The sequence below is a fragment of the Lutra lutra genome, chromosome 3 (assembly GCF_902655055.1).
Source record: "Lutra lutra chromosome 3, mLutLut1.2, whole genome shotgun sequence".
Lineage (NCBI taxonomy): Eukaryota > Metazoa > Chordata > Mammalia > Carnivora > Mustelidae > Lutra > Lutra lutra.
The window spans coordinates 155029550-155045810 of record NC_062280.1 but is presented as its reverse complement, the minus strand read 5'-3'; the positions used below and the strand labels follow the sequence as shown (position 1 = coordinate 155045810).

General features: G+C 40.5%; 1 protein-coding gene across 4 annotated transcripts in view; it reads left to right on the top strand.

Annotated features, from left to right (window-relative positions):
* Positions 1–16261, top strand: part of DIAPH3 (diaphanous related formin 3) — a 510449-nt gene that overhangs the window by 13922 nt on the left and 480266 nt on the right. For 2 of the 4 annotated variants that reach the window (XM_047720090.1, XM_047720088.1), the window contains exon 2: positions 15252–15284. The exons of the other annotated variants lie outside the window; for them this stretch is intronic. In XM_047720090.1, coding sequence (XP_047576046.1) covers positions 15252–15284 — 33 coding nt within the window. The remainder of the gene's footprint in view (positions 1–15251; positions 15285–16261) is intronic. 4 annotated transcript variants of the gene reach the window in all.

Here is a 16261-nt window from a genome sequence, read left to right as displayed (position 1 = left end):
AGATATAGAAAGATAGATATTGTATGATATCACTTACAGTGTGGAATCTAAAAAAGCCAAACTTGTACAGAGAAGAGAGAAGAATGATGGTTACCAAGGCCCAGGGCGGTGGGAAGGATGGGGGAACTGGAGAGATATTAAAGGCTACAAACTTCCAACTAACACATAAGTTCAAGATCTCCAGTGCATAGCATAGTGATTAAACGATACTGTATCATCTACTACAAAATCGCTAAGAGACCAGAACTCAAATGTTCTCACTACAAAAAATAAGTGATAATTACGTGATATGACAAAGGTATCAGCTAACGCAATGGTGGTAGTCACTGTAATATATAAATGTATGAAATCAACACTTCGGGCACCGTTAGCTTACACAATGTTCAGTGTCATTGATATCTCAAAAAGAAAAGAAATAGGGGAGGATTATCTTCACACCCTTGTGGGATCTGCAGTCCTGAATAATTTGCACTAGTTTATTAGGATCATTGGGCGCCTTCTCATGGCTGTGGCTGTCAGCTGAGCACTTCCCCATAATACTTGTTGACCTGTTTTATTGGTGTCCTTGAATAGTGGAATTATCAACATGGAACCATGGACTTTTAGAAGTACTTTGCAAATATACTTGGGCTAATGTTGTTAGAGCTGGATTTTGGTATCGCTGGAAGATTGCCAAGGGCAATTAGGCTGAAGTTGCTTGAGCTTGCAGCCTGACTGCAGAAATTGGTGTGTTCAAAACCTAACTTTTTTTTTTTTAAAGATTTTATTTATTTATTTGACAGACAGAGATCACGAGTAGGCAAAGAGGCAGGCAGAGAGAGAGGAAGGGAAGCAGGCTCCCGGCTGAGCAGAGAGCCCAATGCGGGGCTCGATCCCAGGACCCTGGGATCATGACCTGGGCCGAAGGCAGAGGCTTTAACCCACTGAGCCACCCAGGTGCCCCAAAACCTAATGTTTTGAACATAGAATGCCTTGTGTTGGAAATTCATTGTGCCATGATATGCCACGGTGCAGATTTGGTGCAGTATTGGGCTGCTCTCTATCTGATCCATTCAGGGATTGATCTTTCTGGATACCTCAGGATGACAAGTGCAAAGAAAAGCATTAAGATGAGGAAACTTTGTATTTCAGTATGGGTAGCCCTCTCAGGACTGTTACTTTGTGATACTATTTTTTGAATCACCAGAAAGAGAAAATAAGTGACCCAGGCTCTTTATTTTTTTCTCTAGAGCCTTTTGGGTTGTCAACTCCTTCAGGGCTGCTGACCTGTATTGTAGGTCTTTTGGGGCCAGACCTACCGTGGTGTTGGCTTAGCTTAGATGCTAACTGTATAACCAGCTTGGGTAATGTTTCTAGAAGAAATGTAAAATGAACTATATTTTATGCATAATACTAGGACTGGGTATAAGAGTTGGGATTGTGCTCTTTTTTCTGTTTTTCAGATGTTAACCTTGTAATATGCACTCATCCTTTGGGCTCATTTGCAGTGAGGAACCAATGTAGACACTAGTAACAAAAAGTAATAATCAAATTATGAAAGAAAAGTTTTCGGCGATTTAGTTATTATAGAGCTCACACTTCATCAAGAATTAAAAATACTCGGGCGCCTGGGTGGCTCAGTGGTTAAGGCCTCTGCCTTCGGCTCGGGTCATGATCCCAGGGTCCTGGGATCGAGCCTCACATCGGGCTCTCTGCTCAGCGGGGAGCCTGCCTCCTCCTCCTCTCTCTCTCTGCCTGCCTCTCTGCCTACTTGTGATCTGTCTGTCAAATAAATAAAAATCTTAAAAAAAAGAAAAAAAAATAAAAAATAAAAAAAAAAAGAATTAAAAATACTTAATTTTCTTTGATTGATGTTGCCCTGTAATTTTTGATTTGGATGTGTGTGTGTGTGTGTGCTTTTTCTTGAATGTGGATATTTTTGTGACTTATATTTTAGTCTGAATTGGGATGGCATGGTTTTCTAAGGCTTGTGGTATATACTGCAGTTTAAATTCTACAAATTAGAAATAAAACTACTTCATCTCTATTAAACCCTTAAGAGAGCAACTTTAAGACATAAATGGGGAGGGGCACCTGGGTGGCTCAGTGCTTAAGCCTCTGCCTTCAGCTCAGGTCATGATCTCAGGGTCCTGGGATTGAGTCCCACATGGGGCTCTCTGCTCTGCCGGGAGCCTGCTTCCTCCTCTCTCTCTCTCTCTGCCTGCCTCTCTGCCCACTTGTGATCTCTCTCTGTCAAAAAAAAAAAAAAAAAAAACTTAAAAAAAAAAAAAAGACATAAATGGGGAAAAATCCCTAGCAAAACATTCTTGGGACACCTGGGTGGCTCAGTGGGTTAAGCATTTGACTTCAGCTCAGGTCATGACCCTGGGGGGTCCTGGGATCGAGCCCCTACTTGGGCTCCCTCCTCAGGGTTGAGTCTGCTTCTCCTTCTTCCTCTTCCTGCGTTCACACTCTTTCTTCCTCTTCCCCTTCCCACACTCATGCTCTCTCTCTCCCAAATAAATAAGTAAAATCTTAAAAACAAACAAACATATTCTTATTAGTTTATAAAAATCACAATCTGCCCCTTGTTCCCCCCAGCTTGTTATACTTACTCACCAGAACTTTTAAGGTGTAACTTTGTGGTCAGTGTTATAACACTTAATAATCACCCAGTTGGAATTGTGCTCGTTTTTCTTGTTAACGTTTCATTTTCAAATTTCTTTGCCTCAGAAGCTGCTTTATTTCCACTGTGAGACCTCCCTAGATTTGGCAACAGCAGCTGTCCCATCGTAGCAGTGGGGACTTAGGGAAGGGGAATGAGCCTGGATTTTGGAGTCACAGGGACTGAGGGTCCATTTCCAGCCTGATCACTTTTCACTCTGGCAAATAAATCACTTCTCTGACATTTCATTTTCTGATGTCTAAGATGGGGATAATGGCTAATTAATAGGATTGTTGGGTGTGTTGGTAATTACGAAGAGTGCTCAGGAAGTGGTGGTGATTATGATGAGGTGGGCTACAGCATCTGGGTACTGAGGGTCTTGGGTTTTGTCTCAGTCAGAGCCTTTTTTGACTTAAAGAAACAGACCCCCATACAATATCTAGTTTGAAAATGGAAAGGGCAGTTGTAAAGACACAGGGGGGTATATTCTTGGATCAAGCGTAGTAAATGTAGCTGATCTTCCCAAGGGTTTGGAATCAAGAACTGAGAGCGGCAACTTCTGTCATTCTCTCTTTTCAGGGGTCAGACAGCCTTGTTTTGCTTCTCATTAGGCATTTGTTCCATTGTTGTGTCTCTACAGAGCACAGCTTCTGTGTCTGTGATCTTCACACAGCCAAGCTCAGAGCCTCGCAGTTCCAGACCTACATGCTCTCGACCCATGCGAGAACAGATTCTCATTCTCATCTCCGAATCCCAAATCCAGATTTTTTGGTAGAGTGAGGATCTGGTTGGCTCTGGGTGGGTGTGGGGGTTGAGCTCTGCTCACATCTGTGGTCAGGCCTGGCTCACAGAGAACAATGAAGCCTGCTGGGTCCACCCCGCTGACATAGAGAAGGGGTTCTGTGCATGAGGCAGAGAAGCCAACGAGTATCTACCATATCGACATGTGGGTCTTTGGAGATTCCTTGATGATAGTCTTGGCACTGGAAGACTGAGCTCAGAAGACCTTGTCCAAGCTAGTTTTTTTTTTTTTTTTAATTAACATATAATGCATTATTTGTTTCATGGGTATAGGTCTGCTGTTCATCAGTCCTACACAGTTCATAGCACTCACCATAACACATATCCTCTCCAATGTCTATTCAGACACCCCATCCCTCCCACACCCTCCCCTCCAGCAACGCTGTTTGTTTCCTGAGATTAAGAGTCTCTTACCTCTGTTTCCCTCTCCGGTTTCATCTTGTTTCATTTTCCCCTCCCTTCCCCTATGATCCTCTGTTTTGTTTCTCGAGTTCCTCATATCAGAGAGATCATGTGATAATTGTCTTTCTCTGATTGACTTATTTCACTTAGCTTAATACCTTCTAGTTCCATTCATGTTGTTGCAAATGGCAAGATTTCATTTTCTTGATGGCTGCATAGTATTCCATTGTGTGTGTATCTATCTGTCTATCTATCTAAAACATCTTTATCCATTTAACCCTGGTTGCCCATTAGAGTCACAAGTAGTCGTGACAGGCTTTATAAGTACTTGTGACAGGCTCTACCTTCAGATATTCTGATTCAGTTGGTTTGGAATGTTAAGAAAAGAAAACAAAAACTCTTCAGCTGATTCTCAGGTATGGTCAGGTTGAAAACCATTGACCTACAGTGTTCCCTGTACTAGGTCTAGGCATTCAAAGATGAGGAAGAACCAAAGTCCTTGGCATAGTAAAAACAAAACAAAACAAAACAAAAAGAAAACCAAAGACATAAACACAAACTGCAAACAATGATCAGTGACCCAAGGGAATTGTAAACAAAGAGCTTTGGATGAAGAGTGGTGGGCTTATCATTTTTTGCTGATAATGAAGGGTGACACCTCCCACCCCCACCACAGGTTTATTCATGCAGTACCTACTCAGGTCTGCTTACCTCCATCTCATTCACCCAGCTAGCTGTCCCTGTCCTGAGGCCCAGGCTCTAGGCATGGCCTTGGGAAACTGCCACTGCTTGAGTTCTCAGCCCCAAAGAAAAATGACAACATTGCGAGGCCTCAGCAGCTGTCAAGAGAATGGTCCAGTATAAATGACACCCAGCAAATAGAGCTGCTGGCAAAATGACCATGACAAAAATCCTGCTCTCAGGAGCCTATGCCCACTCTGGGGAGGGGACCTGCACACATTTACAGCAGTAACAAATGGATTTAACTGGATTAGAGAATGATTTCGGCCCCCAGTGAGGGGAGACTGTTGGATGTGGTTTTAAGGAGAATGATGGTGACCTGAACCAAGGTGATACTGATGAAGTTCTAGAATCTAGGTGAGGTTCGGTGGGGCAAGGTCCAGAGCCGACGACCAAGAAAGAATTCTTGAGACATCTTTGGTGCAAAATGGTGGTTTATTAAAGCACAGGGATAGGACCCGTGGGCAGGAAGAGCTGCTGCCCGGGGTTGTGAGGGATGGCAGGTTATGTACCCTGCGGTTGGGGGAAGGTGAGGGAAAGGGAGGTTTCAATGGCGCTTTCATATGCTAAAGAAGGCCTACTAGGTGCCGGGATACTGGAGGTCTTGTGGCTTGATCAATGTTGTCTTTTCCCTTTTGGCAAGCCATTAACATCAAGATAGTTGGGAGATTCCTAAAGAATGTCACATTTGTCCCACCCTGGAGTAATGGGGGTGAGGGGGATGTTGCGAGGTATCAGCCTTTTGCTTTGTCCTCAGCCAGCCTTCTGCTCCCTTATCAATGCTGGTGGGGATGTTAGTGTGGGAAGGAGGGGAACTTGTAGTGATTTTTTTCAACTAAGGCTTCAGACAAGCCTGTGAGGACAGACGCTTCCTACTGAATTGGTACCAGGAGAAACTGATGTTCAGGGAGTTTCAGTGCCTGGGGTCACACAGCTGATCCCTATCCGAGCTGGATTCCAATCTAGGTGAGTTGGCTTCTAGGACCCAGGGTGTTAGCCTCCTGCTGGGGAACGCAGGGCACTATATAACAGTCATGGAAGAGGTGTGCTTGTGGATAAGTTAGAACCTTCAGGAAGCAGGTGATGTTTGAAAGGTGAATATGTGAAGGAACCGAGTAGCCAACTGAGTAGCAAACGGCAGGAGCACGGGTATGGAGAAGGACGGGACCAGGACAGCCTCTCAGTCAGAGCCCAGACAAGAAATAAAAACATTGGTGGAACAATCTAACAGGGGAATTGCTTACAAAAGTGTTGGAGGGGAAAGGGCAAAGAGGGGATGCTGCCTGAGAGGGACCCTGTGGCGGGACTCAGATATCTGCGGGCACTTGGCTCTTTGTTGACCCCTTGGGGAGGACTCCCTAGGGCTGGGGCTCAGATTCCTGTGGGGTGTGAGGGGTTATGTTGTAATTAAACTGCTGTAACTAAAAATTTTTTCTAACTTTCCTTTCTCCAAACATGCTTGGCTATTCCTTTGACTACTTCTGCACCCGCCCCCCCCCCCCATCCTCTAGTCCTATATTTGAAAAGTTTTGTTAATGCAGTAGAACTAGCTGAGTTGGTCCAAAAACTGCCTTTGTGGGCTTTACAGTGTTTTGAGAGTATTTCTAATACTTCTTAGTAAATAACGCCTGGCAACAAGCCCCTTAAGGAGCCCTGAAGGAAATGGTTGAGAACAGCCACTGTTCCTTCCATTCCCTCTGGGGCATTCCGTCTGGCGCGTCTTGTATCTCTTGTATTCAACTGTTGTTTATTGGTTAAGTTGATTATTCATAGCATGTTTTTGTACTTTTTGTATTTGTGACTGTTCCCTAAGAGGAATAAAAAAGCCCCTAGCCTTAAAGTGCTCCGGTGTCCACCTGCTGCGGCTCCCTCCCTTTCTTCTGACTTGTTTGCTGTAGCGTGCTGGTCCCTGTTCCTTGAGCGCCCCAGACTTGCTCCATTCTGGGGGCTGCTTTTTCTCTGAGCTGCTTTCTTCCATGTCCACACAGCAACCCCCTTAGTCCGCTTTCAGCTCTGCTCCAGTTCTGCTCCAGTTCCACACTCCCTGTCAGACCTCTGCCGGCCCAGTTCCCCACATTTAAAATTGCAAACTGCAGTCGCTCCCGCCTGGCTTCCTAGCCTCCCCTCGCCTTGCTTGGCTTTTCGTTTTAGCATAACAAGCGTCACCTTCTAACATCCTCTGTAACTTATTTATGGTGTTTATGGCCTCTTCCCCAAGAGAAGGAAAGTTCCTTTAGGACGGGAGTCCTTGTTTTATTTACCAGTGTACTCCTTGTCAAGAATATAGTAATGTTTAATAAACATTTGCTGAGTGCCTGCCTTCAGATTCTGTTATGCTGTAGGAAGAGGAAATTTTCTGTTTCAGGTTTTCCCCGAATCATGGCTGAAGATGAATGTGACTTCAGTCTTCCATCTTGGTTATAATGTTTGCCTGTTAAGAGCATGTATTTAACCAGATACAGTTAGCAAGGAGGGATTGCTTTTCCTTCTGGTCGCCATTGAACAGCTCTGATGTGTGCTGCCCTCACTGTCTCTCACCGCGGTTATTGTCTTGCTGCTCTTTTGGCTTTAAGCTTCTCTGGGCAGGGACTGAGTCCTCTTCATTTTTGACATACTGTCTTGCCCCATGTTAGCAGCCTAATCATGCAGTAGGACGATTAGGAGTAGGAGATTAGGTTTTTGCTTAAAATCCTAAATCCTGTTTTATTTTGGTACCATGTCCTTCTTTGCATGAAAAAGTTACCAGGTGAGTGGTATTTACCTTAACATTCTTAACATAGCATGAGATCGTTTACATTTACAATAAAGAAAAATGATAGATTTCTTTTATCTCTGCCATTAATAAGTGTCATAAAATAGAAAAATAAAGCTAAGTCAATATGTTATTGCCACAGAAATTGAATTTGTGTCAAAAGGATTTGTGCTTGTGATGTAGTGATTCGTATATTTTTCTTGGAATTAAGTCTCCAGCAGGTTGACAACATCAATAATTCACAAAACCAAGGAGCTTTTTGAAATTGGTTAATTTATATATGTGAATTACAAAACCAGTGAATAATGTGCTTAATGTATTCTGACATATTTGCAAATATGCATTAAAAAACCCAGTCTGTGTTTACAATATTAGATTTTTTAGATTTTTTTAACTTCATACATTATTATTTGAAAATAAATTATTTTTTGATTTGATTTGATTCAAATTATTATTTGAAAATAAAATCTATATTTTCTGCTTGGTATGGAAAGTGTTACCCATAGTAATGTAAAAAAGCTTTTCTCATTATAAAAATAAATAAGCTTATTCTAGACAACTGGGAATATAGAGGAAAATGTGGGGGAAAAAGTTGCTCCAAATCCCACAATCCGGATATATAAAATTAAAAATAGTTCCTGTCTTTTTTTTCCCATAGGAGTGTTTATTAGCGGAGTCGGAATTATATTGCATATGCAATTTTAAATGCATCTTTTTTTTTTTCATGTAACAATTGTATGCACTTTCCTATGTAATTATAGTCCAAATGGCAGGACTATAGTTATATAATCATTCCCATATTCTGGGAAGTTCTAGGTTGATGACAATTCTAGGTATTTAAGATAAACTATAGTAACAAACATCTGTGTACACACTTCTGTTTTTATTTTCTAATTCTAGAAGTAGAATTACTAGGTTAAAGAATGTGAACATAGGATTTATTTCACCAAATCCTTCTCTAAAAAGGTTCAACAAAACTTAATTTCCTTATGGCGATGCTAGAATGTAAAAAAACAAAATCCTTCTTGAACCGATAAGAAGTGATGCATGGTGCTGTGTTAGCTGTGGGAATATTCAGGCTGCCTTGGTGTCTGGATAAGACCTCTAGGAGACTGACTCATGCTCAGAAACAACTTATCTAAACTTAGTTTAGATAAGCTTCAAGGTACTCTAGGACCATTTTTGGCAGTGAATACTTTAAATACTTTTCAGCATTCTCCAGATGACTATAAAGGTCATGGATTCTGGTGACCTAGAACCAAATCGACTTGTAGAGCTGCTCAGAGATTTGAATTGCCTTTTCTTGGACCCATTGTGTAGGAGTTTTTGATGTGGTAGTAGACGTGAAAAGAACTGGAATGGCTGAGGAGAACATCTTAAAATAGGTATTAAAATAAGTTCAAGCTATTACTAGAATTAGCCATTCTGTTTTTCCTTTCATTTTTCCTCACCATTGAAGTTTACTGAAGGAAAAAGAACACTGGAGTTGAGTTAGAATTAAAAAAAAAAAAAAAGAGAGAGACTTGTTAGGTGCCCAGCTCCTGTGTTGTGTCATCTAGGAAAGAAGTTCAAGTAACAATTTGATAATTGGTTTTTCTAGAGAGGTGGTGGTTTTCTAGCAGTTCCGTTGCTGCCTTTTGATCCTTCTGAAAATGTTGAGTTTTCTTAGAAATTAATTTTTTCACTTCTATAAATGCTTGGCTGATGTCCCTCCTGAAAGCTAATGTATCTCGAGGACTCTCCTTTCCCAAAGGAGGAATTATGGAGAAGGGAGGTTAGATTTTCTGGCGGGTGAGAGTAGAGAAGACTGGGGTAATGGCCTGGTGTTTATTTTTCTGAGGTAGGCACGGTTTGGTTTTGAATAAATGAACAGATCAAAAGAAGCTGGAGAGATTTTACTCATTCTCACCTGTCCCTAACATGTCTCACTTTCTCTACCGGGGACTAAAAATATGACCGCATGAAAAGCCAGTCAAAAGCTTTTCTTTATGTTATCAAAGAACCAGCTCTACTCTTATCCTCGGTGCTATGAAAGCTTCAGTATTATTTTTGGACGTTTCTGAGCTGTTAAATATGGAGTCCTTGAATATTTTCACATCTAGGTATGTTGTATCGTTGCCTGGGAAATGAACCTTAGGTTCTGTAGGTGTGGTTAGTGTCATGATTAGTCCTACACCTTTACATTCCTGCGGTCTTCACAATTGGCATTGACATTAAACAGGTGTGTGGGCCAGAAATAATGTTAGGATAAAGCACGCGTTAGCATTTGGTGGAAAGGAATAATCTGGAATTGGAAACAAGTGTGAGCAGTGCATTACCATAGCATCACCCACATCTTTTTTTTTTATTTTTTTAATTTTTTTTAAGATTTTTATTTATTTATTTGACAGATAGAGATCACAGGTAGGCAGCGAGACAGGCAGAGAGAGAGAGGAGGAAGCAGGCTCCCCGCCGAGCAGAGAGCCCGATGTGGGGCTCGATCCCAGGACCCTGGGATCATGACCTGAGCCGAAGGCAGAGGCTTTAACCCACTGAGCCACCCAGGCGCCCCTCACCCACATCTTTTAAAAGAAGTTTGATCCATTTTTCCTTTTGGATGTAAATTTGTTGCGTCAGTAACCCATTAGGCACTTACTTTGACAGGCAAATAGTGTTATGTCCTGGTTTGATCTAATGAGCAAGCCTTGATCCTTTAGGACTAAATATATGCTTACAGGGTAGAATTATTGTACCTTTAGGGATAGACTAAGCATTTGAATAAATGACGCAATAATTCACCGTACCCCCTAGAGAGTGTTGAATTCTCTTAAAACAGTACTAATTGGTGCCTCTCACTACAGGGCAGTAAGACCTGTTCCAATTGTACCAGCTCAGTGTTTCTCACTTTGAAAAGCGTCTTGTACCTTCTACCTGTACCCTTCATTTAGCTTGTTTCGGGGACACTGTTTTTTTTTTTTTTTTTTTTTTAAGACTTTATTTATTTATTTGACAGATAGAGATCACAGTAGGCAGAGAGGCAGGCAGAGAGAGAGAGAGAGAGAGGAGGAAGCAGGCTCCCTGCCGAGCAGAGAGCCCGATGCGGGGCTCGAACCCAGAACCCTGAGATCATGACCTAGAGCCGAAGGCAGAGGCTTAACCCACTGAGCCATCCAGGTGCCCCTCGGGGACACTGGTTTTTAAGAGAGCCACCTGACAGAGAGTTTCAAATGTGTGCGGGCTCAAGGGATATTTTGTGGCTGGTGGTGGTGGAGTGCAGAGTGGTGTTTCTCACGGGGTCCTGGGCTGGTGGCTGCATTGCCACCTGGAGCCTGTGGATGCCTAAGCCCCACTTTAGACCTACTGAGTCAGAATGTTGAGAGGCCGAGACCTTGTCATCTTCTTTCACAGAGAAAATCTTGGTGTGTTCTAGTGCACACAAACAAGGTGTAAACCAGGTGGCCGAGAGGGTCTCATTGATGAAATTGGGTTTGAGTCAGGCGCCTTCAGAGGCTTTAATCTTACAAGTTTTCCTCGTTAGTGATTCGTCATAATGACTTAGTTACAGGATGTAAATTGATGAAATTAAATTGCAACAGCTAAAAATTATTTTTAAAATAGTACCATGTATTTGACTTTGACAGTGATCAGAGCTTATTAGCTTGACATTTGGTAGTGGGTGCCATGTAACTAATGACATGAACGGACAGATCCTTTGCTTCCTGCTGGTTGCAGTGTGCTATATCCAATGAAAGAAAATAGAAAATTTGTTTAAAGTCTTGGGCTACAGCTTGGATTCTTCTCTTCTTTGTCTTCTTCTTCTTCTTCTTTTTTTAAGTGTATGTGGACCTTGGGTTTTTATGTTGCTTTGTATTCTGTAGTTTAACTGGTGTTGTTTATTTCCTTGTAAACTAAGTTGGCTGGGGAGGGACCACTTGATATTTACAGCATTTCATACAGTGCTCTGCAAGCTCTAGATCTATTTTTTGACAGCATATATTGTCTTCAGTAAAGACAGTTTTGATGCCTTGCTTAAATGTGAATGTAGAGACCTATGTTCTGTATTTCTACTTTTTTTTTTTCTTCAAAAGAACATAGGATTCAAAAAAAGAAAACCTATAAAGACTTTTTCTCTTTTAGTTCCAGAGTGATCCTCTTGACCATTCATCCTAGGAATTGTCATTACAGAAAACATTCCTCCCTATCTATATGAGGTGTTCCTTACTTTTTCAGGAGAAAGTAGAATTAGTAAACTGAGCAAAGTAGGAACACAGGAAGAAAGGTGAGTTTTTTGGCTTGGGAAAGGAGCCCTGACGTGCTTTAATACCATACCTGAACCATTTACCAATGGTTCTGCATACAGAACTGTTTTTGAAATTATTGCCCGTTTGATTTATCCCATTGCCATAAAGCATAAATAAGACCTATACAATCATAGACCAGGTAATGTAACTAAAGATCACAAAATCACATTTAGGTATGAATGTTTTAGTAGGTCTAAAACTGTATGCTTTCGATATCTGTGTATGTGTGTGGAGGTACAAATACAAAAGTTGGTATTAGGTTATTTTTAAAGTGGTCACATCTGCTTCCATTGAATGTTTCCATTCCCTTCTTGGTATGGGTATCAGCAAGTGCTACTTGTGAGCTGGATTGATGGGTGCAGTTCCTCCTTCCCCCCAAGCAGAAGCCAGAGTAAAAAGCATTGCTGGTAGCTATCAAACAGCTACATTTTTTTAAAGTGTCTTGGCTAACCAGACATAAACAGTACCTTCAAGTAGCAGTAAAAAGGCAGTAACTTTTTATAATAAAGTTCTTTCTTTTTTAAATTAAGGATGTCACCCTTGTAGTTTTAGATCTACTACAAAAAGGCCGAAACCCCACAGAATTACCTGAGGGTTTTATGTCTATCCTTTCCTTTCTCCTGCCCGTTGGACTTTTTAGGAGTCTGTGATCTAAACATCGACATAATGTCCACTTCATAGAAAACTTGAACTAACTTTGCAAATATCTTACAAAAGGGTACCACTTGATAAAACTGTACATTTTAAAAATAAGCCTTGTCTATTTTTCCTTTGGGTCATGTTTGAAGTTGACTGGGATTGGACATTTCAGTTTTTAGGGAAAATTACTCATGCGTAGATCTATTTGAATTTTTGAATGCTGATGGGTTTTATAGTAGTCTCTTTCAGATTGCATGCATTTAAACAAATAGTTATGCAATTTCTCTCTTTTTGAAAGCTAAATCTTGAAATGACACTTTTTCTGGTTTCCCTGTTTTGGAATAGGAACCAAAGTTTTTGGATTGGTTTTCCAGCTCTTTACTCTGTTAGTCACTACCTGCGGTCCTGTCGAGTGTCCTTGAATTTGCCATCACTTCCTGCCCTACTGGCTTCTCTGGGTCTTGGTATGGATGGTGGGGAGAATTGATAGGCAGGTGCTTTCCAGAGAAGGAATAAGGAACTTGACCTTGGCTTCTTGTTTTTTCTCTCAGACTGTTGTTAGACTTCCTGAACTTGGATCCCTTTGAGTTTTCTTACTCCTACATTATAATTCTGTCATAATTCATCACATGTTCTTTTTTGTAGAAGATTGTAATATAGCGAGTAACTGGGCATGCCTATGTGCTTACATAGTTTTTAAAAAACTAAAGCATTGAACAAATGGAGTCCTTTTAAAAGCTAGATTCTTTAAGTTTTTATTTGAGAGAGAGAGAAAACGTGAGCACATGAGCAGGGAGTCCAATGGGGCTCGATCCCAGGACCCTGGGATCATGACCTCAGCTGAAGCCATTCGCTTAACTGACTGAGCCACCCAGGTGCCACTAAAGCTAGATTCTCAGTGAGATGGTTTCACCATCTAAAGAATTTTTGACCAAAAAAATTGATCTTACGCACCTTTCTTCTACATAAGGGTGACTGTTCTACTCTGAGTTGTGAGTTCAACTCTAACTGAAAGGGCTGTGTAGCTTTAGACCTTCTGAGTTTTACAAAAAATGTTGTTTCTGGGTATTTACATGTTCTGTGTTTTGCATCCTGTAACCTCCACTACCCACTTTTCCTGTTTGGTATTGTACTTTCTGTATCTTTTCTGCAGTCTTTAGATCATGAATCTTCCTTTAAAAACTCTAGTTTTTAAAAATTGTTTCTTTCCATTCCCTCGATGTTGCTTTTCCTCAGGCAACTCAAACTGGTATTTGGGATTATTTCACTGAGGAAGGTGTTTGATTTTTACCATGGTGTACTTCTCTAAACAGGATTCCAGCAGGATCCTTTTTCTGTGGCCTGACTTTTTAAGCATTAGGTCACTTGGAATGCCATTGTCTTGGTAATTGGCTGTAGTCCTCTCCTCTTGTGAGAGGAATGCAGAACGACCCCTTTCAGGTGCCATGCCCGTTGGGATTGGGGTGGTATCTCTGGCGGAAGAATAGAGATGTGTTAACCACGGGCAGTGGGCTGGAAATCTCTGTTGGCGGGAAACTGGTGCATATAGCAGGCAGTTAGATGGATGGACTCCCACACAGTCTTTCTACTGCTCCTTTTCCTGCAAACTTGAGAGCTATGTAGTCTGGTGTCTAATTGTAGTAATGGCCTCTGGGAGGAGACTGTGACCCTAAGTACCTCAGAAATCTTAATAGTTCTTCCCAGGGGTATACCCACTCTTAAGTACTTCTGTGCTTGTTATTTTCAAGGACTGAAGGTAATATTGAAGACAACTTCTAGCCCAGAATTAAATACCAGTTAATTCAGTACTCTCCTTTCTTCCCAATTGAACAGAGCGTTTAGCTTAGAACCTAGTGGTGGGGCTATTAAGTGTGGTCGGTTAGTTACTCAGCTTTGGTTATACACAAAGCTTATTCTGGCCCCTCCAGTTACTGCATTCCTTGCCCTAGAGGAAGGAACGTCTTGGTCAAAGAGCAAGAGCATCTGGGATAGTGATTTGTTCTGTACAATTTTTTAATCTGTATCATCCCTCAGGTAGCTTGATGAGCATAAAGATGTATTCCAGTATACAAATATGAATGACAAATTTCATCCCATCCGCGTTGAATTCAGTGCCACTCAGGCTGTTAGATGATGAATGCTAACACATGTTCTTTTATACTTCTAAAATCTGATCTATTTAGGAATGCACTTGACCCTTTCTCTGCCCTTTTAAATCGTCTCATGCTACTGAATAAGACAAGGAAGCATTGGAAATTGATTCTGGCTCCTTGAATACAAAATCTTGCCTGACTCCGGAATTTATAAAAGTTAGATTTCTGGTTGTCTTTTTTTCCCCTAAATACTTTTTCTTTTGAACACTACTTTGTAAGAAACTAATTTATTCACTTTGTAAAGTGGCCTTATGTTTGTCTAGCAGGGAAATCAGCAAAAGGGTTCTCAAAGAAGCTAGCAATGAAATTGAAAAGTGTCTACTGTCACCACTGGTGATAAATCAAACTGATGTTAAAGATGCAAATAGTCATTCCAGTACTCTCTTCGTTACTAGAATTGTTTAAGTTAATTAAGCCAGCAAAGTACTTCATTATCTACTATGCTGCATGCTAATGGTAGATTTAAAGTTTCACTGTCTTGTAGTTCAGATTTTTTTTCATGTTTTAAATCTCCCTATCCATTGTGTTCAAAGTCCATATACTTAATGGTAACAAATATTGTTAATCAGGACTGTATATTTGTTGTAGCACAGATTTCTAGTTTATCAGGTTTGCAAGTCCAAGAATCTGGAGAAACGTTTGAAATTACACTATTCAGGGTTCCTTTTGTCCATCTTCTTGAGAAGGTGATTAAAGCAATATAGAATTCATTTTTATTAGACTGTCAGGAATTTAATTACATTCAACTTAGCATTGTAGAATTTTTAAACGTATTCTATTAACTAAAATAAAAAAAGCTGTTATAAATTACTGATATGATTGGTTTCTTTCATTTGCAGCATTTAAATATTAAGACACTGACGGATGATATGGTAAGGTTATGCTCAACATTTCTTCCGTTGTGAATCTTAACTAACCATGTAACGTGGATGCTGTGCTATGCTAACACCTTTGAAACTGCTTGTTTTGGAAATATGCTGTTTTGTATAGTGCCAAAGAGGCAGAACGGATTAAAAAAAATACATGACATTTTTTGCTTTTAAATAGTAAAAGGAACTAGTTGATATGTTAATTTAAAAAATTTGTTTAATTACAAATTGTTAGTCAACTTTGAATCATTCAAATCAGCTCTCATTCTTTGGGGATGAATTGCGCACTTCAGAAAGAGGTAAAAAAAAATTGCTAAAGATATTTAGCATTTTGAAATATGTAGTTGCTAATTAAAGTAAACCAGACTAAAATCTCATGCACGTATTTTAAAAAAAATATTGTTCAAAAACGAGAGAACCTTCCTATTTGTTCTGCCTATTGTTGCTTATCAGTAATGTACACTTTATAGCACTGTTACAGATTTCTTGTATATTCGAGTACATGTTTTTGAGAAATAGATTTTTGAATGTAACTCGTGGCTAATGATAAGGGATAATAAGAACAGCAACAAGGTCCACCAAATAATAATATTAAAAAAAGTCAGCATGGTGGGACAAAGCACAGTGCCTTGTTGACCTGGTTTTGAATTTAAATTCACCTTTAATATGAAACAGGGTGCCTAGAACCTAGTAAGCCCTCAAAAAAGTGTTTGGCACCTCTGTTATCCAAAGGACTCTCTTGGGTACTTGGATAAAGTGGACATGTGGAGTTGAATGAGATCTAGATCTTGACATGCAAGATGGAAGAAATTCAATTAGAATATTCTGTTTTATTTCTCTGGGTAAGATCTAAGCAAAGAAGGTTGAGGTAAGCTTTTCTGGATAATGTTTTTCATATAACAGCATTTAGAAAGTTGTAGTGATATGGAATGCTTACAGAGAGGACATGTAATTTCTTACCTCACAAGGTAGATATTGTC